The sequence below is a fragment of the Dipodomys merriami genome, unplaced genomic scaffold (genome assembly GCF_024711535.1).
Source record: "Dipodomys merriami isolate MVZ:Mamm:240054 unplaced genomic scaffold, mDipMer1.0.p SCAF_617, whole genome shotgun sequence".
Taxonomy (NCBI): Eukaryota; Metazoa; Chordata; class Mammalia; order Rodentia; family Heteromyidae; genus Dipodomys; species Dipodomys merriami.
Window position 1 is genome coordinate 381518 of NW_027206199.1, and position 20841 is coordinate 402358.

Sequence of the window (20841 nt, forward strand, 5' to 3'; positions counted from 1 at the left end):
TAAAAAGAGCTCATGAAAACAATCTCGAGGTACAATTCTTTCTGTTGAGAAATTAGCAAACAAAAACAACACTGAGTTTCCATTTCATCCCAGTTAGAATGGCCATCATCAAGAACATAGACAAAACCAAATGCTGGCATGGAGGTGGGGAAAAGGAACCCTAATACATTGTTAGTAGGAATGTAAACTGGTGTAACCACTCTGGAACACAGTTTGGAGATTCCTCAAAAAATTAAACAGAATTATCCTATGATCCCTTGATACTACTCTTGGGCCTTTAGCCAGAAGATTACAAATATGGATACAGGAAAGCAGCATGCACAACCATGCTCATTGCTGCATTATTCATGAGAGCCAAGATATGGAAACAAGTCCAGATGCCCTCGATGGATGAATGGATCAAGAAAACGTAGTATACATAGCTTGTGGAATTTTCTCATGCATAAGGAAGAATGATATTACATCATTTGCAACAAAATGAACAGACCTGAAAAAAATATGATGAGTGACATAAGTCAGGTCCAGAGAAACAAAGGGTGCATATTATTTTTCATATATGGAAGCTAGGTCTGATTGGTAAATATTAAGGGAAAACATATGGGATCATATGCACATGTATGCAAACACATAACTAGATTTTCGAGAATGGAAATGGTGGAACGCTTTAGAACCACTAACTCACACTCTAACAAAATGAATACCAGACAGCTAATACTTGAGATGTGTATGGGAGAGGTCAAAGGGAGGGAGGTAGATAAAGTCACACAGGAAGTGGGAGAGAATGCATTCATCATATTTAATGCATATTCTAGGAAACTAGGAAAATTGAGGGGAGGGATGAGGTTGAGAGGGATGAGAGAGAATGATGAAAAGAATATTACTGATCATGATGAATTATACTGAGAAACTGACCTGCTGAATCCTTTTATACTACTAAAGATAATAAATATATAATTTAAAAAATTCCTTCCCTATTGATAACTTACTTTCTGCTTCTGGTCAAACCATAGCAAAAAAATTTTTTGAAATTATGTTTCTCCCCATGTGGTAATATTGGATGATGCCAGAAGTTAGCCAATTCTAACTGCATAGTTTTTTTTTTATTATTAATCGATTCAAATAGTAATTTCAGTTTCTGTTCTAATAGCATAAATAGAGTAAGTTAAAGACACACTTTTTGTTTTGTGTAGAGCTTAAATTCAGGAATTCATACTCTCTCTCTTTTTTTTTTTGTCCGCCGTGGGGCCTGACCTCTGGGCCTGGGCTGTGTCCCTCAGCTCTTCAGCTCAAGGCTAGCACTCTACCACTTGACCCATAGCACTACTTCTGGCTCTTTCTGCTTATGTCGTACTGAGGAATCGAACGCATAGCCTCATGCATGCAAGGCAAGCACTCTACCACTGAGTCACCTTCCCAAACCATTGGCTTTCTTTATATAAATACTTTAATTGTTATTATAAAGGTGATGTACAGAGGTATTACAGTCATGTAAGTCAGGTACAGAGTACATATCTTTTTGGACAATGTCATCTCTTCCCTCACTCTCTCCCAGTTTTTCCCTCCTGTCCCCACACACAAATTGTATAGTTAATTTTCAACATAGCGTCTAGTAAGTACCACTGCTGTATTTGTTTACCCTTTGTCCCACCATTTATGTGCTCCCCCTTATCCTCCCAAATACAGATAAATGAACAAACAAGACAAAACGAAAACAAAAACAAAGAAAAAACTTTTGTTTTCATTTCTTGGAGTTCATTCAATAAATATTGTTTTATATGATCAGAGGCACATAGGCTCTGTACCTTGTGTTCCCCGCCTAAGAATATCCTCCTTTGATCTCACTGTGTGGCTCAGTATATTTTAGATATATCTAGCTTTTACATATGAGAGAAAACCATTTGTCACTCTGAGCTTGGTTTACCGCATTTATGATGTATTTTAGGTTCATCCATTCACCTTGCTTTCTTGCTCATGTCTGGTCCTTTTCAACTTGGCCATGGTTTCCAGTCTAACGCCACTTCCGGTTTTCCGGTGGTATATTGGAGATATGAGTCTCATGGTCTCTCCTGCTCCGGTTGGCTTTGAACCTCGATCCTCAGATCTCAGCCTCCTGAGTAGCTAGGATTACAGGCGTGAGCCACCAGCGCCCGGCCGTCAATTTCATTCTTAACAGGAACCAATAGTAATTTTTTAGACAGGTTGACTGCAGATTTATACTAGCCTCTAAAGAGCTAATAGATATGTCCCTTTCATAAAACAGGAAGGGAATAAGCTACCGGCCCATTATGTGACTTATTATTCTGATAGCAAAACTGTATAAGATCAGAACACAAAAAGATCAACACTTCTGATGAACATAGACATGAAAACTTTTTAATTTTGCATTTCTTTATATTAATTATAAAAGGAGGTTTACATTTTTGTACATCCAGATTTACCTTCCTTCCTTTTCTTTCATTTCTTTCCCTCTCTTCCTTCTTTTGCACTGTCTTTCTCCCTTCCTTTTTCTCTACCTCCCTCTCTTTATTCTTTCTTTGTATATCCCTTCTCTCTGCCTTTTAATCTCCCCTTCTTTTTACTTCCCTCCAACTCTCACTGCCTCTCCCCACCCTCCCTTCCTTCTTTCCTTTGCGGTCTCCCTTCCTCTCTCTCCCTCCTACTTCTTTCTTTCTTTCTTTCTTTCTTTCTTTCTTTCTTTCTTTCTTTCTTTCTTTCTTTCTTTCTTTCCTTCTTTCTTTCTTTCCTTCCTTCCTTCTTTCTTTCTTTGTATATCCCCTTTCTCTTTGCCTTGCAATCTCTCTTTCTTTTTATTTCCCTCCAACTCTCTCTCTTTCCATCTCCCGGCCCTTTTTCCTTCTAGCCTTCCTGCACACAATGACTTCAACAGGTTTTCTCCAGGACACCCTTCTGTTATGAGGTACAACCTCCCCAAAGCTCTGAAGCAGTATAACTGTAAGGTAAAATAAAGTAGGCCCCCAATGAATGATGCCACCACTGTGGAATCCAGGCAGGAAGAGAAGTTATTTATTCCAAATTGCCTGCCCCACGTGCATGGTGGAGAAGCACAGGGCTGAAAAGGGGCCTGCCACCACAGGGCCAGGACTTATCTAGGCCAGGGGACTGGGGGTCAGGGGAAGATGTGGCCAGGAGTGGGAAAGGTGTAGAAACACTGGATTTGGATGAGAACTCAAGGCCTGGGTCTCACTCACATTCTAAAAGGAAGCATGACCTCGGCAGCCCAGGATGTGACCTCAGAGGTCAGATACTACCAAGTATTCCAGTTACCTAGGTAACACAGACACTGGGCAGAGGATTATGCAGGAGGGGGGGAGATGTCTGGAATTGTGTACAGGGTTAAAGTGTATCACAGAGGAACTAAACAGAGGCAGAGTTCCTGCAGTGGATAACAAGTGAGAAATGTGTCTTCTCTACACAGTTTGGTTTAGGATGGATCACTGATTATGAATGATTAGACTCAGTCTCCTTGTATCTCTGACATTTGCTAAAGAGGGACAGAGGTTAAGGAATTGAAACAGAGTTCACTTTTCTCTTTTCTGTCCAGTGTCTCCTCTGTCCTTAGAATAATGTTGAACTGTCATGTGAGAAACTGCTGAGGGTGTGTGCAGGATCTATCTTGGCCCTCAAGGAGTTTACAGCCATGACCCATGTGCCCACACATGAGGTTAGTACTGTGCAAGTCCTACACAGATGGAAAGCCTGGAGAGTAGCTAGATCTATGATGATGTGTCAAGAATCTTGAGTAAAGGCTTCTTTTAGTAAGAATTTCAGAGTTTAGAAACAATGGATGGAAATTTCATAGTTTTCTCCACAAAAGGAGAGCATGAGACATTGGAGTCATTAATGAGGCAAAGCAGCACACTGAAGTCCAGGCTGACATGTAAGAGGATCTGAGCCTATCAGTTTGGGATGTTACAAAACACACTACTATTCTTGAGTTCAGAAAAACATGGTGACCACCTGCACTTTTCTTTCTCATTACATATGTCCACTTGATTTTGTAAAATTGACTCTAAGGTAGTCTGAGGTGATCCATAACAGTGACTTGTATTTCTTCTTTATTTGAAGACAAGTAGTATCTACTTTCTCAGGAGATAATTCTCGAAACTGAATTTACATAAATGATGCCCTGTGATGATATTCATAAGTGGATAAACAGAGTTTAGGAAATATGAATTGTCATTGAAGAGCAAGTAAGAAGACAGAGCTGGACAGAGAAAGGGACAGTGTAGTGTGGTCTTAGTAGGACCAAAATACAAGATGTAGACCTAATATGTCTATTGCTGGCCTAGAGGAAAGCTGGCAGAAATGTCAGATGTACCTACATACATATCAACTGTAATGAAGGAAATCTCTCCCTGCTGTTGAATGTCAGAATGTCAGCTAAATGCCTAGATTGGTCGCTGGGAATTGTTGGAACTCTATTTTTACAATTACAGAAATACATCATCTATGAACCCTTGAGAAAATTGGTTAGATATTTCTTTTCTACTCTGTGTGTTTTCCTTACCTTGAGGCACCAACGCAGTAGCCAGAATGAAGGTCCCCATAAAGGACATGAAAAGAGGACATGAAAAGAAATTGACTTATTCGACGGCCCAGGTGATTCAGTGCAATAAGTGTTATACAATTAGTTGGGATGCTCTGGGCACCAAAGAGGATCATCAGCAGAAAAGTATTACTTCCCAAGTTCTGGAGGTGGAGTATTAAGCCATAAGTCTGCAAGTTTATTAAAAATCTGTAGTGAACAGAGAGTAAAACCTATCAATTTTACAGACTATGTCCTATTGGTTACAGCAACATTAGTGTAGATAGTTTTTGAAAACCAATGAAGGTATAATTTTTTATCAAAGCATTTCCTTGCAAGTGGTTATCATTTTTATAAATATAATAATGCTTATAATTATTGTTATTATTATTTTCTAGTTTGGGAGCTTGAACTCAGGAACTGGGCAATATTCTTGGGTTTTCCTTTTCTTTCCTCTCTGAAGGCTGGAGCTTTGACACTTCAGCCACAGCTCTACTTCTGGCTTTTTGGCTAATTGGAGATAAGAACGTGCCCAGGTTGGCTTTGAACTGTGATCTCAGCCTTCTGCGTTGTTAGGATGCTGAGTTGCTCATGCCCAGCTACTAGTGAATATTTTTTTTAAATCATCATAAAGTAGGTGTATGCTGATAGAGCCCTTCATTGTTGTTAACCGTTTTGGAGAGCAAAAGGCAGTATTGGGAACAGATGGATATTTTTCCTTTATATTGTTCTAAGTGAATGGCTTAAGCTTATATATATAAATATTTGTTAAAATATCTATATCTCTATATATCTGTATATATTCACTTACCTGTTCAAAAATTTACCTGGAGTAATGGAAACTAAGCAACAGAAAAACTCAGAATCAAAATCTAGTTGTGATTAAATTTCTCAGCATCAATTTCTGGTGACAAGCATAGCATGTCATATGATAAACATAAACATGAACATAATATGTCATCATGGTTATATAATCATGATAAACTTAATTAGTTTTATATTGGTGTCTAAAAAACCTTTGGGTACACCTAGCCATAGCAATTGTGGGCATGTTGCCCCTGCCTTTTATCTCTAAATGGACCACTCCCAAAGACTGAGCCATTGAACAGGAGAAATACAAATCATGCCTCTTGAAATGGTAATGGGGCGAAGCCTACCTCACAAAGGCCAAGAGACAGATCCGCTTACGCAGGGTGGGAGCATGGAGCAGGTCGCGCAGAGAAGCTTTTTTCTTTGCCACTTCTAGCTCCTCCTTCATGGTGGCTCTCACCACCTTCAACAACAAGAACAAGAAACTCTTCAGTTGTCAGAAACTGGTGGGCATTAGAGGGAGCACCAGGCTCTCACAAAGGACAAATTCAATGCAAAGCCTTTCTGTGCAGTGGGAAAATGTAGACATCAAAAAATAAATGGCAGATGGAAAATCATGGCTCACATCTGTAATCCTAGCTCCTAAGGAGACTGAGATCTAAGGAAAGTCTCTGTGAGACTCTTATCTCCAATTAAGCATTCAAAAAGTGGAAGTGGAGCTGTGGAGCTGTGGCTGAAAGCAGTGGAGAGCTAGCCTTGAGTAAAACAGCCCAAGGACAGAGCTCAAGGCCTGAGTTCATGGCCCTTAAGTGAAAAATAATTCAGTACAGTTTCCAGGCTCTGCTTTCTAGGTCAGGAAAGAAAAGTGCGTGCACGTGTGTGCATGCGCCCGCATGCGCGCGCGCGCACACACACACACACACACACACACATCCACACACACACACAGAGAAATGTCAGGCATAAAAGTGGCAAGAAGGGTAACACAGAGGGTAAAGGAAGCTCAGGGAACTTCTCCAGTGAGGAAAAACTAAGCAGGAGACAGAAGGAGGCTGAAATTTGAGCATCATGGTTTAAAGCCAATCCAGGCAGGAAACACTTATCTCCAATAAACATTCTTATCTCCAATAAACCACCAGAAAACCAGAACTGGCTCAAGAGTTAGAGCACTAACCTTGAGCTGAAGAGCTGAGGAACAGCACCCAGGCCCAGAGTTCAAGCCCCATGACTCACAAAAGAAAAAAAGAAAAGAAAAGGAAAAAAAAAAGAAAAGAAAAGATAAGGAAAAGAAGAGTATGTTAGAGAAAAAAATGAAGAATGAAACTTTATAGTCCAGTGTTCAATATACACTTGATAAGTATGAGGATGTGAAAAATAAACTTGATTTTCTACTGTAGCCTGTTGTAGAAATCCTTATATCTTTCAGTTTGGGGAAAAAAGAATAATTTTCTGAGGGGTATTATTGAAGATGTGAGTGTATATCAGTACTATTTCTAGTAGTGCTCAGGGCTCTTATTAGTTAATGCTTGCTACAAAATATTAGCTACATTGCCATCCCACCTCTACAAATAAAACAGTTAAATCATGGAGAGAATATCTGATGAGGCACTGTAAAGAAAAGATACTATCCTAAATTAGATTTTTACACTATCAGGAATGACTTCTTGAGCTGGGCATAGTAATACTAGTTACTTAGGAGTCATAGATTTATTTACAGGATCATAATTTCTGGGCATCTTAGGAAGAAAAGCCCATGAGACTGAATCTTGAAGACAATCCGGAAAAAGCCAGGTTGGAGGGTAGCCCAAGTGGTAGACAGAAGAAGAGAGTATGCCAAAGAAGCATGAAGCACTGAGTTCTAACCCTACCACCACCAAACACTTCTAGTTTGTAGCCCAACAGCCTCTTCAACAAAGTATTGGGCCATAATTCATTAGGGAGGAATTGTGGTGGTATCTTCCACATCTGGGCGTGAAAGTCCTCGACTGCCATTATTATTATTATTATTTTGAGAATGGGCTCCAAGGATACCTTAAACCTGGGCCATATGTTGGCTCCAGAGAATGAGTCCGGCCTTCAAACACATCCAATATCAGAATAATATATCAAGGTATGCTGGGGTTATTTTGTATTGTTTACTCAATTAAAAATTGAGATATTAAAGTATTTCAGATGATAGATTTCAACTAATTAAAAGAAAAGACCATTGTTTGCATTGTAATTGTCTGAAATTATATTTGAATTGTAATTTATCTTAAAGCAGGTTCTTTATGTTTTCCTCTAGTAGTTTCAAATTTAAGGGTTTACATGAACATCTTTAATGTACTATGTGTGTGTGTGTGTGTGTGAGAGAGAGAGACAGACAGAGACAGAGAGACAGAGAGACAGAGAGATATATAGAGTCCTAAAGCTTGAAATAAAAGCCTGGGTGTTGTTCTTGAGCTTGTTTGTTCACAGCTAGTGCTCTACCACTTACGTTACAGCTCCACTTCTGGCATTTTGATGATTACTTGTAGATAAAAAGTCTCATAGACTAGGCTGGTTTTGAATCACAATCCATAGATCTTAGTTTCCTGAGTAACTAAGATTAAAGGGATGAGCCATTGATGTCCAGCATCTTTTTGTTTTGTTTATGTGTGTGTGTGTGTGTGTGTGTGTGTGTGTGTGTGTGTGTGTGTACACCTGTCCTGTGACTTGAACTCAAGGCCTGAGTGCTGTGTCTGAGCTTTTTTTCCTCAAGGATAGCACTCTACCATTTTGAGCTATAGCACCTCTTCTGGTTTTCTGGTGGTTAATTGGAAGGAAGTCTCATGGACTTTCTTGCCTGGGCTGGCTTTGAACCTGGATCTTCAGATCTTAGTCTCCTGAGTAGCTAGTTAGGATTACAGGTGTGAGCCATCAATGCCTAGAGGTCATCATTATTTCATTCCTGGTTTTAGAGGATTTGATTTTATTGATTATAGGTTTATCATGCATTGCTTTTAGTATATTGAAGGGGAAACTATATTTCTACTCTTTTTGGGGATTCTTTCAGAAAAGGATATTAGATTTTGTCAGAGGCTTTTTTCCCAAGTGGAGATATCTATGTTACAATGCATTTGATTATGCCCTTTATTATATTTATCAATTCAAATTTATCTAGCCATTCTTACATTTTGAAATGAAGCCTATTTGATGATAATTTATCATGTTGTAAATTGTTTCTCAATTTGGTTTGCAAGAATTTTTTTGTGTGCCAGTACTAAGGCTTGAACTCAGGGGTACTACCCTTCAGCATTTTTGCTCAAGGCTAGGGCTCTACCATTTGAACCCTGACTATTTGGTGGTTAATTAGAGATAAGAGTCTCACAGCTTTCCTGCCTGGGATGGCTTGAACCTCAGGCCTCAGATCTCAGCCTCCTGATTGGCTAGGATGACAGTCATGGGCCACTGGTACCTAGCTACAAGAATTTTATTGACAAGTTTTCATCTATACTCATCATGGAAATTTCCTTGTAGTATTTCTTTTGTTTTATGCCCTTATCTATTTGAATCAGAGCAATATAAAATATGTAAAATAAACTTGAAGGTAATAATTTGTATTTTATGGAATAGTTTGGGGAATATTGATGTTAGTTTTTTAATGAGTGCATACAATGAAATAGTGACTCTATTCACTTGGGCTTTAATTTGTTGGGAGTTTTTTTCTAACTCTTTGATAATTCTTGCACATTATTGATCCATTTAGGTTGATTAGTTGTTGTTGTTGTTGTTGGTCATGGAACTTGAGCTCTGGGCATGGGCACTGTCCCTCAACTCTTCAGCTCAAGGCTAGCACTCTACTGCTTGAGCCCGGTTTTCTGGCGGTTTATTGGAGATAAAAGAGTCTCATGGTTTTTCCTGCCCAGGCTGGCTTTGAACCGTGATGCTCAGATCTCAGCCTCCTGAGTAGCTAGGATTAGAGGCATGAGCCACAGCATTTTTGTCTCCAATTTTTTAATGTGTTTCTCATTTTTTTGGTGCTCAGTTTTGTCAAGAGTCTGTCCATTACATTTATTCTGTCAAAGAACCAAAACTGTATTTCATCTGTCCCTTCATATATTTATTGCTTCCATTTCATTAATTTTATCTCTGATCATGATTCTTTCTATATTTCTACTAATTTTGGAACTGGTCTGTTCTTGTTTTCCCAAGACATTGAGTTTCCTCAACAGATTATTCCTGATTTCCCTGAATTTTTACTGAAGGCATTCATAAGTGTGAACTTCATTTATATAATGACTTGATATTTCTTTTTCTTTCTTTCTTTCTTTCTTTTTTGTTGGTTGTGGGGCTCAAACTCTGGACCTGTATGCTGTCCCTCAGCTCTTCAGCTCAAGGCGAGTGCTCTGGTACTTGAGCTACAGTGCCACTTCTGGTTTTCAGAGTGGTTTACTAGAGATAAGAGTCTCATGGACTTTCCTACCTGGGCTGGCTTTGAACTGTGACCCTCCAATCTCAGTCTCCTCAGTAGCTAGGATTACAGTCATGAGCCACTGGCGCCTGGCTTTGACATTTCTTTTCTTGAAGCCCTCAATAGTTTTTCCTTGTTTTGTTTATGTAACACCTTTAATTACACTATGATATGGGAAGTTCTTTTCTTGTCATGTCTGTTTGGTGTCCTAAAAGCCCTTTCCCCATTGATAACCATCCTACCCAAAACTGGTAGAATGTCTTGGTATTGTTTTATTAAATGTGTTCTATGGTTTCAACTTGCACATCTTCTCCTTGTTATATGCTCATTTGTTGTTTGGCCTTTAAATGGAGTTCTTGTATGTTGTGTGTTCTTCTTTATTGTTGTCCAATGACCCGAAGGTACCAACTTATCTACAAGACCTGGAAATCTGTATTCTTCTGATCCAATTTGTATGGAGGCTCTTAAATGGGTTTCTTATTTGTCTTCATAAGACAAATTTGAAGCTGTTTCAGAATTATTACTTTATTACATTCATTTTGTAGATGATTTGTTTTCCTTCTTTCATGGAATTATTTATTCATGTTCTCTTTTGATTCATTCAGATGTTTATTTGTGAGTTGGTTGACTTTTGGAGGCTTCATGTTGACAATTTTTCATATTTCCAATTTTTTTCTACTTTGTGATGTGCATTTTTGTCCATATTAGATTGGAAATTTTTGTATCCACTAAGTTTTTCAGTTGACATATTTCCAATGACTGGGCAGGGAGTGATAGCAGGTTTCAGGTATAATTTTTTACTACTGGACTAGGGGTGTAGCTGAGTAGCTGCGCATTTGCCCCAAGTGGTAAAGGACCCAATTCTAGTGAGAGGCAAGAGAATTATCTGCTTAACAACTACAAGTGACAGATATATCCAATAGGGAAACACAATGTTAAGTAATTAAGGGGGAAAAATGCAAAGACATTGAGACTACAAATATACCAAATAAGGGTAGGAAAGGAAGGAAATTAGGAGGAATTACAGTACTCAGTAGTGTAAGAAATACTGAGAAATAAAAACAGCAACAGATAACCAGGTGATGTTGGGCTAGGTCTGTCATTGTAGCTACTCAGGAAGCTGAGATCTCAAAATCAAGCCTGCCCTGGAAGGATAGTTGGTAAGACATTTATCTCCAATTAACCATCAGAACACTCCAAGTGTACCTGTGGTTTAAAGTGGTGCAGTACTAAACTTGAGCAGAAGAACTCAGGGATAGCATTCAGGTCCTGATTTCGAGCCCCACAATTGAGAAAAAAAAAAGCCACTGATGTGGGAAATGTACTTAGAAGAAAGAAATGTAAGTAGAGAGACAAATCCAATAAGAATAAATTGACAATGAAAAACAAAGGAATAATAAAACTTAGCAAACAATGCATAATCAGAATGTGTGGTTATAGGGAAACTGAGCTGTACACCAGAGATGCAGAATGCCCCATGGGATGAGCTCTAGCCTGCAGTGTGTCCTCCTCCCAGCCCACTGCCCAGATGGGAAGCAATTTGTACCACCCAGTACAACTTTGACTAGCTTCCAATCCCGCAGAGCTCCCCGCCTCTCTGGCTTTCCTGTGCAGCTATGTTAGATTTCCCAGTCAGCACACAAATAAACAACAGCCCCCCCCCTACAATCCTTGCTGTGTTCTCTCACACCAAATGATGGGGGGGCGGGGGGGGGTTGAGATGTCCACACAAGGTCTTATACAATGGCTCTCTGACATTGGGTTGTGACCAAATGCCTGGGAGGTGAGAGAATTTTCTTTTTTGGTGGGTCCGGTTGTCTTTTTTTTTTTTTTTCATATTACTTATGTGGTGCTGAGGAATCCAACCCAGGGCCTCAGGCATGAAAGGCAAGCGCTCTACCACTGAGCCATCTTCCCAGCCTCGAGATGAGAGAATTTTCTAAGTGTGTGTTTGCTATGCAGATTTCAGGACCTCTGTCCATATTACTGTTTATTTAGCCCAGTTTTAAATAACTCTTGTACTTTTTCTTCTGATTCCTCCTTTTGCGTCCCCTTTCTGCCAAGACCTTTTTCCCATTCTGTTCTCAAAGATTCTCTGTGGCTTTTTTCAAAAAATAAGGTACACTGCCCCTGAGCATTTTCTCTCAAAGCTAGTGTTCTACCACTTTGAGACACAGCAGCACTGCTGGTCAATTAGCTGGGGGCCAATTAGCAGCTTTGAATGATTCGATAATCAATACATGTATATTTATTCAGAATACAAAGGCCAAATGTATACATATATATTATTACATTGTAATAATTAAAAAACAAACAAGGTTATCTTTCAATTAAACATTGAATTATGTTGGAGGGTGAAGTTGTTCAGAGGACATCAGGGGCAGGTAGGAAAATAGCTCAAGGAAGCATCCCATATACAACTGCATTTAACTCGAAACATTTTAACTGAATTAAATAAATGTAACAATAAAATTCTGTGGTGGGTGTTTCATAAATTACATTCAAGGGAAAGGAATCGAGAGTCAGAGTGCTTTTAACTTCTTTCAAATAAGAATATACATGTCCAACGCTTTTAGCACAGTTCATCTTTGTCACTAAGGAGTACACATGTTGGGCTATGTCTTCCCTGTGTCTTATAACCAACAGCCATCTCACTCACCTCCACAGTTAGCTTGTCTCTATAATTCTTCATTCCATTTATGCGCGCAGCTCTCCACAGCTCCTTTAAGGCTTCCTGGGGTTTGTTGGTGCTAATCAGCCACCGAGCAGACTCTGCCAGACACCTGACCAAAGACGATGATGGAAATGTAGTCAACTCTCACACGCTCACTTTCACTCCCCCTTCAACCTTCAGATTCCTTTCTCCTTCATTCTCATCCCTTCCATTTATTCAGGAGGACCAAAAACTGGCATCATGCGTCATGTGGCATCATACCTCGGGAAACAGGAAATGACCTCTGCACATGATACTCTGGGCTTCCGGGAATGTAGGCCTGGAGTCATGCTGACTCCACGCTGAATTCTGTGAAAACTGACTACCCAGCTCACAGAGCTGGTGTATGAGGGACACTCATATTTCCCTGAATACGGATACCCCAATTAATTATTATTAATTTTTACTAAGTGTCTCATTCAGATGGGAGCCAGTTCTGATCCTCATGGCTGTGGTAACTTTTGGAACACCAGCAAGATAAACCGGCCTTAGTTTAATGAGGGCACAGAATTACAAAGATTTGTGGAGGACAAATGTCACAATGGATGAGTTTGCTAAAGGACACATGCTTTTTATCTGGATTTTGCTCACAGTATTAATGAAATCTACAGTCACTTCTGAGGATCACTCCTAACTCAAGAGGCTTTCTGTCCTGAACTAACACCATAGCCCTTTTTAACTCTCTCAAATCTCTTTAAGGAGAGGAAAGGGAAAGGATCCAAAAACAAAGGATGTAAGTTGTCCATTCTGCCTATGGTTTTCAACTGAGGAATCCATATTGCTCCATAATTGAACAGCACTAGAGGGACATTTGTGTCTCAATTCTGTCACCTAATATCACCTCCAAAGACAATAACCATCCTGTTTTTTTCCCCAACCGTACATACAAATGCAAACCATAGACAAAGAAATACCATCCTCAAATGTTTTCCTCATGAAGGAAAATACATTTGCAAAAGTTTTATTACCATGTTACCAATTAAGTGTATTGGCAAGGACAGCCAAGAAGATCTGTAACATTCAGGAGACGATTCATAGCCACTTTTGGGTCATACAGTTGCTTATTCTAGTAATTAGAGTAAACACATTCACATTTGAAATTCAAATAGTCTATACTATTTTTTATAACGATACTGAATTTTGTATGTGCTTACACTAAAATGTTTTAATCTCTAATTTGAATATTGTGAGATATATTTTATCTAGTACAGAACCCTCCTGTGTTTATTTTTTAAATTTTTTTTGTTTATGTGTTATTGAAGAATTGAACCCAGGGCCTTATAAATGCTAGGCAAGCACTCTACAACTAAGCCTCAATCTTAGTCCTAGAACCCTCCTTTAAACAGGAATTTCATCTCATAAATAATTTTTAATATGACTGCATCTGTAGCAATTTGCTGACATAGTAACTTCAAACATAATTCAATTTCCTCAATTTTACCTAACAACACTTTTTGTCCCGTTGCTCAAGTCACACATTGCTATGAATAAGGAGAGCACCATATCAGAAGTTGATCAAGAATCCAAATGAATTTTTTATGTCCTTCATAAAAGATCTCTTCAAAAAGAACGCTCATACCTTGTGAATGGAAGTAAGAAGAAGACAGGTATAGACAGCACAAGCTGAAGGATCTGCCAATTTCGAACAAAATAAGCCAGGCCTCCCAACAATACTTGTCCTAAGCCAGTTGATTATAATAATAAGAGCACCGTTATGGCTTGGAATTTGCGTCCTGTCCATTCCACACCTGAAAGACAGCACCAGTGAATTTTCATCTCAAACCAAAGTAGAGTATTAAGTTCACATTCAAGGTGAGGAAAATGCACATTGTGGGAAGACGTACTTACCGAGCACCATACTGTTTGTTAGGATGACTGTGATGGATATACCAGCCAGAAAGCGCAGGACAGAGTAAAGGAGGAAGGTGGGAGCAAAGGCTGCGCATGTGTCAGCAATGGCCAAATTCAGCACACAGATGATCATAATTAGCCTCCTTCCAAACCTGAGGAAAAGACAAAGCTTAGATGGTGGGAACTGGAACAGCTGTTGCACAAAGAAACACAAAGTTTCTTAAAACTACAAGTAATCAGAAATAACCAACAGCAATGGCTTTGTTGTTGTTCAAGGCTAATGCTAAGCTACTTGAGTCACATCTAACTTTTTGTTGGTTAATTGGAGATGTATGTCATGGACCTTCTTGCCTGCCTAGCTATGAACCACAATTCTCCAAGCCATGGGGATGGCTCTTTGTTGTGTTTTGCTGGCTTAGGAGAGATAATCCTGGGAGACCTGGCTAATTGTATTTGACACAACCTTCAGCTGGCACTGTTTATACCCTTCTTTTTTTTTTTTTTGCTGGCCTTGGGGCTTGAATTCAGGGTCTTTGAGCTGTCCCTGAGCTTCTTTTGCTCAAGGCTAGTACTCTACCACTTTGAGGCACAGTGCCACTTGGATTTTTCTGAGTAGTTTACTGGAGATAAGTGTCTCCTGGCCTTTCCTGCCTGGGCTAGATTTGAATCATGATCCTCAGATCACAGCCTCCTCAGTAGCTAGCATTACAGGCATGAGTCCCTGGCACCTATTGGGTCAGTGATTGCATTCATTCAATTGGTACTTAAGCCAAATTTCTAAGAAGTATAGATTTTTGTTTGTTTGTTTGTTTTGATATTGTCCAGTTGATACTGAGACCAAATTTCTAGGCAGACACTTTTCTTTTGATTTTAGATCTGGTTTCCAACCCCAAATTGCTAGCCTTTGAGAGGGAACCTAGAGGGGTGGGGGGTCCCTGGGATCCAGCCTGTGTTCCACTTTAGAAGGCACAACCCAAAAGACTGAGCCATTAAAACCAATTTTCTACCCTATAAGACATTTTGGCTTGAGAGAAGGAGACATCTCAAGAGTGTGTCCTGGCTGGAACGTGACCGGTGGCACCACAATGGAACCAGATGCTCAAGCAGGGAGTCTGGTGAGGATGTGGGGGGTGGGAGTTCCATAGAAGGTGAAAGGGAGTAGTCATATAGGATGTAGAGGGAAGAAGCCTTGTAAGACATAGGGGCGTGGCTCTGTGGGAAGGAGAAGGGGAAGAGTCTCTTGAAAGACATAGAGGGCCTGGTTCCATAGGACCATAGAGGGATGGAGACAGTAGAAAGGTGTGGTCTCCTAGGTGTAGGGGAGTGTGGTTCTGCAGCACTTAGAGCTTGAGGTCATGTAGACCACAGAGGGAGAGGATTCTGATGAGTGTTAAAACCCTTAGGAATGGCTGATGCCTGATCCATTCCCAGAGGCTTTTCCAAAGTGGGGCTCTATACACAGGTTTGAAGTTTCTTCCTCTTTCTTAAGGGATCCTGGGATGAGAGACTCAAGAAGTTTATTTTTATTCTTGCTCAAATCTGAATTGTACTCTCCTCACTCATTTCTTTGTGTGACTTCAGAAACAGAACAAATAGTACTGGCAGGTAAAATAGAGGAGGCTGAACAAAATTGGAAAAAAAAACCCCACACAGATCTTCATATATGTAAACCTGACCTGTGTATATCAAAGGCGCTTATCCCATTGGTAAACAGTAGTTTAACTACGTATTTACACCATAGGAGATAAGTTTTAATACTGGAACTTCTAATACATTTAATACAGGAACTTAAATACATGGACTTAGCCTAGCATATTGTCTACACAATAAAGTATCAAAATTAGATGTGGAACTCTAGAACTGTACATTTCCTGACCAGCAATGGGAACACTGGGGAAACAACACATGGGAATTTTTCTCATGAGTGGCATCAGAATCATCCTCTGCTGAATTTGGATTTCTTGGTCGTGAACAACATGCCACTTTCAAGAACAGGAAGGAAGAAAGTCTCAGTGCAGAACAAAGAATGCTCAGAAAATCTACAGAGGAAAACACTAAACAAGATGAGGAATGAAGAAATATAACAGGGAAAGTCTGTAGAAAAAAAGAAAGGAAAATGGAGTTCTGACTTTCATAGACTTATAGGAAGTCACAGAACAGTTTCAGTCAAAATGCAAATATGTATAGATTCGCATGTTGATGACTTATACCTATACTTATGGCTGCTCAAGAGGCTGAGATCTGAGAATCACAGTTCAAAGCCTATCTAGCCAGGAAGGTCCATGAGCATATCTCTACTGATCCATAAAAAGCCAGAAATGGAGGTGTGACTCAAGAGTAGAGCACTAACCCTTGAGCAAAAATAATGCTCAGGGATAGCATTAAGGCCCTGAACTCAAATCCCAGTACTGTCATAAAAAAGAAAGAAAGCAAGCAAGCTATACTTGAGAAACTACACATTAATTTAGAATAGCATAGGGAAAACACTACAAGAACCCCTTCTTGAGAGGAGGATGCTGGAATGCTATGCTAGGTGATAAGGAAATTCAGCCAACAATTTATTATGTAAGCATTTTTCCTCATTCAAGATTCTACGTTTAATTTCTAATATTTTTTTGCTTATGATATATCTCAGTGTAGGATATAGACATTATCTACTTAGAATTTATTGAGCCTTTTTGGATTTATTTGTGGTTTCCCACTGATAGGGCGCATTTTCTTCAAATCTCTATCCATTTCTCTCTTCTTCTGAGACTATCATAACATATATGTAGGTCAGCCTCATGCTATACATGAGTCCTTTGTGTGCTAGCCACCTTCAACCTTCTCTCGTGGATTAGCCTTCTTTTCTTTTCCTTTTTTTTGGTCAGTCCTGGGTTTTGAAATTAGGGCCTGTATACTGTCCCTGAGATCCTTTTTCTCAAGGCTAGTGCTCTACCACTTGAACCACACAATACCACTTTGGCTTTTTCTGAATAGTTTACGGAAGATAAGTCTCATGGACTTTCCTGCCCAGGCTGGCTTTGAACCATGATCCTCAGATCTCAGCCTCCTGAGTAGCTAGGATTACAGGTGTGAGACCCCAGCACCGGACATTAACTGCTTGATCATTTCTACTGCTTTGTTTTTTCATGTCTATCCATGGATTCTTATACTGGGTCTCAGCTTCCACTGAATCTCTCTAGTGACAATTTTAATCGATTCATTTCAAGTTTTGATCTCAGATTCTAGTATATGCCTCTCTACAATTCCTCCCTTAGTATTGATATTACTACTTTTCATACATTGTTATGTCTTTATGTCTTCATACATCTTCTAGCTTATCTTTTTGAATATGCTTAAAATACTTGTTTGGCAGTGTTTCTCTAAGAAGTTGGATGTCTGTGCTTCTTTATGAATGTTTTTCTTCTTTATACATTGTGATCTGGTTGTTTTTGAAAACATTTGGTTAATATGATACAAAGATTTGGGAATGTTGATCCTCTGTCTTTCACATAGTTTTCTCTGTGTGTGTGTGTCTTTGTGTGTGTGTTTCCTATTGTGCAAAGATATAGCATTCTATATTGCCTGTGACTTTACCAGCCTTATTCTGCAGACTACTCCTTGTCATTGTGGGCACTAAAGCCTTTTGTCCTTCTGATCATGTTCATCTAAATTTTTGACACGTGTTTCTTTGAAAATTCAAAGACATTTTTTGGCAGGCTGATATTTTTTTTAACATAAGAACTTCTGGCAGACAAATTTAACTCTGAGTTGAAGCTTCTCAAATGTGTGCATTTAAGATATCCTTTTTTTGGCTTATTCATGAACTGAGGGCCTGGGCACTGTCTCTGAGCTTGTTTTCTGAAGGTTAGCACACTACTACTTGAGCCACAGCACCACTTCTGGCTTTTTCTAAGTAGTTTATTGAAGATAAATCTCACAGACATTCCTGCCTGGGCTCTCTTTGAATTGTCATCCTCATATCTCATCCTTCAGAGTAGCTAGGATTACGGGCATGAACCATCAGTGCCCAGCTTCATGTAAGATCTTCATGTCCTCTAACAGAGAGTACTGTGAACCAGAAACTCACCTGTCTGTTAAATGGCCACATAGTAGGTTTCCCAACGAAATCCCAAGTATCAATATGAATTTACTTATTGAAGTTAGTGACTGAAATTCACACACCAGGTCCCACTGAAAGAGAAGGAAATGAGCACAACAGAGCTTATAGTCTCTCAGTGTAATCTGAGCAAATCTGCCTAACATGACCTACACATTTCCTTTTTCAACCTAACAAGACTTCTCTCATTTAGGTTAAAACTTAACTGTCTCCGGCAAACTTCCTTTAAATGAATAGGTTTACTATGGAAATGATCCCCTTTAATCCTTCTTGAATTCATTGGGGGACCTTAAAGCATTTTCTGAATCCTGACTATCACAGTAGAGCCTCCAGATATTTCTTCTAAACAAAAATTTTGAGCATGTGGATTTGCTCAATCTCCAGGATGTTGCTAATGTATAAACACATTTGTGTAACATGGACTGAGCCTAACATTCATAATGAAACACATGAGTTGCTTATGCACTGTATTAATAGTGTCTATTTACTATCTATTGTCAAATTCATTAGACTCATTGTATATGTGTCTTATATTTAATAAAGATTTAATAAAGTATTGGCTAAAAGAAAGAAGAATCACCTTAAAGTGTGGGAAGGATTTGTGTTATTTCTAAACACCCAAATCCTGAACTCCTAACTGGAAAATGAAGCTTCCTACCTTGGTCACGATGGTGGAGACGAAGGAGCTGCGGTCATACACCCAGCCATCCACACAGGGCTGTTTCTGCCTCACTCAGGTTCCAGAAGTCGCTGTTCAGGTGGAGGAGCTGCCATTGGGGATGGACAAAGCGCCGGCACTTCTCTGGCCTGAGGTTGGAGTCGAGTGGGATGGAGATTCTCAGGAGGTCCTCCTGGCTGAGGAGCCCAGTGCCATTGTCAGAGAGCGTGCCATTGTCGAGGATGCGCACCCAGCAGCGGTGCTCAGGCATGGCTGCTGTGAAGTTCTCCGAGACAACGTGAGTTGAAACCAAGATATTACATATGATAAGGAAAGCCAACTGAAGCATCTGGAATCTTCCCAGGGTTCCAACTTGATTCAGAATTTCCTGAAAGGCCATTGGGGCTAAATAAATACCTCCAGTGGGAGGCAAAAGTATAAAATCTAGACTGCTTAAGGAAAATTAGTGCCATTTCACGGGATACATGACGGGAGGTTGGTCCTGAACCAACTTCCTTTCACTTCTGTAGCCAGGTGGCAGAATGAGTATCCTCTCGTGATTATTTTTCAAGTCACAGAAATGTTCGACTGGTTGGCTTTCTCTAATTTTATGTGTTAAAGATTAACTTTCTGGAAAATAATTGTGTCCTCAGCAATGTTTCACATTCACCTGTGGACATTAATCTCCAGGTTCCCTGTTTGTTTGTTAACCAGAACAGACCAACTATTGATATGTAGTCTTTCACAAATACATAATTTATAAGACTCAAAAGTGAAGTGCTTTAAATTTTTATTTTTTATTTTTTTGTTGGCTTGTACTCTGGGCCTGGGCGCTGCCCCTGAGCTCTTCAGCTCAAGGCTAGCGCTCTACCACTTGAGCTACTGGGCCACTTCCAGTTTTCTGAGTAGCTCCTTAGAGATAAAAGTCTCATGGACTTTTGTGCCCACACTGGCTTTGAACCGTGATCTCAGCTTCCTGAGTCGCTAGGATTACAGACATGAGCCATCAGTGCCCAGTAATTTTTTAAATAATTTTTAATATTTCTTAAATGGTAGAAAATATTTTGAAAGGACTGAATTTTATTAAAAAGAGCTCATGAAAACCATCTCGGGGTACAATTCTTTTTGTTGAGAAATTAGCAAACCAAAACAACACTGAGTTTCCATTTCATCCCAGTTAGAATGGCCATCATCAAGTACATAGACAAAACCAAATGCTGGCATGGAGGTGGGGAAAAGGAACCCTAATACATTGTTAGTAGGAATGTAAACTGGTGTAACCACTCTGGAACACAGTTTGGAGATTCCTAAAAAAATTAAACAGAATTATCCTATGATCCTTTGATACTAATCTTGGGCCTTTAGCCAGAAGATTACAAATATGGATACAGGAAAGCAGCATGCACAACCATGTTCATTGCTGCATTATTCATGAGAGCCAAGATATGGAAACAAGTCCAGATGCCCTCGATGGATGAATGGATCAAGAAAACGTAGTATACATAGCTTGTGGAATTTTCTCATGCATAAGGAAGAATGATATTACATCATTTGCAACAAAATGAACAGACCTGAAAAAAATATGATGAGTGACATAAGTCAGCTCCAGAGAAACAAAGGGTGCATATTATTTTTCATATATGGAAGCTAGGTCTGATTGGTAAATATTAAGAGAAAACATATGGGATCATATGCACATGTACGCAAACACATAACTAGATTTTCGAGA

At 39.5% G+C, this 20841-nt stretch overlaps 1 protein-coding gene and 1 pseudogene across 5 annotated transcripts in view; both read right to left on the minus strand.

Annotated features, from left to right (window-relative positions):
* The window catches only part of LOC138814855 (organic anion transporter 7-like), a 30444-nt gene extending 28193 nt beyond the window's left edge, over positions 1-2251 (minus strand). For all 5 annotated transcript variants that reach the window (XM_070003942.1, XM_070003945.1, XM_070003944.1 and 2 more), the window contains exon 1: positions 1957-2251. In XM_070003942.1, coding sequence (XP_069860043.1) covers positions 1957-2058 — 102 coding nt within the window. In that variant the 5' untranslated portion in view covers positions 2059-2251. The remainder of the gene's footprint in view (positions 1-1956) is intronic.
* A 102-nt stretch (positions 2252-2353) lies between these two features.
* On the minus strand, positions 2354-19757 carry LOC138814856 (steroid transmembrane transporter SLC22A24-like; annotated as a pseudogene).
* Positions 19758-20841: the final 1084 nt, after the last annotated feature.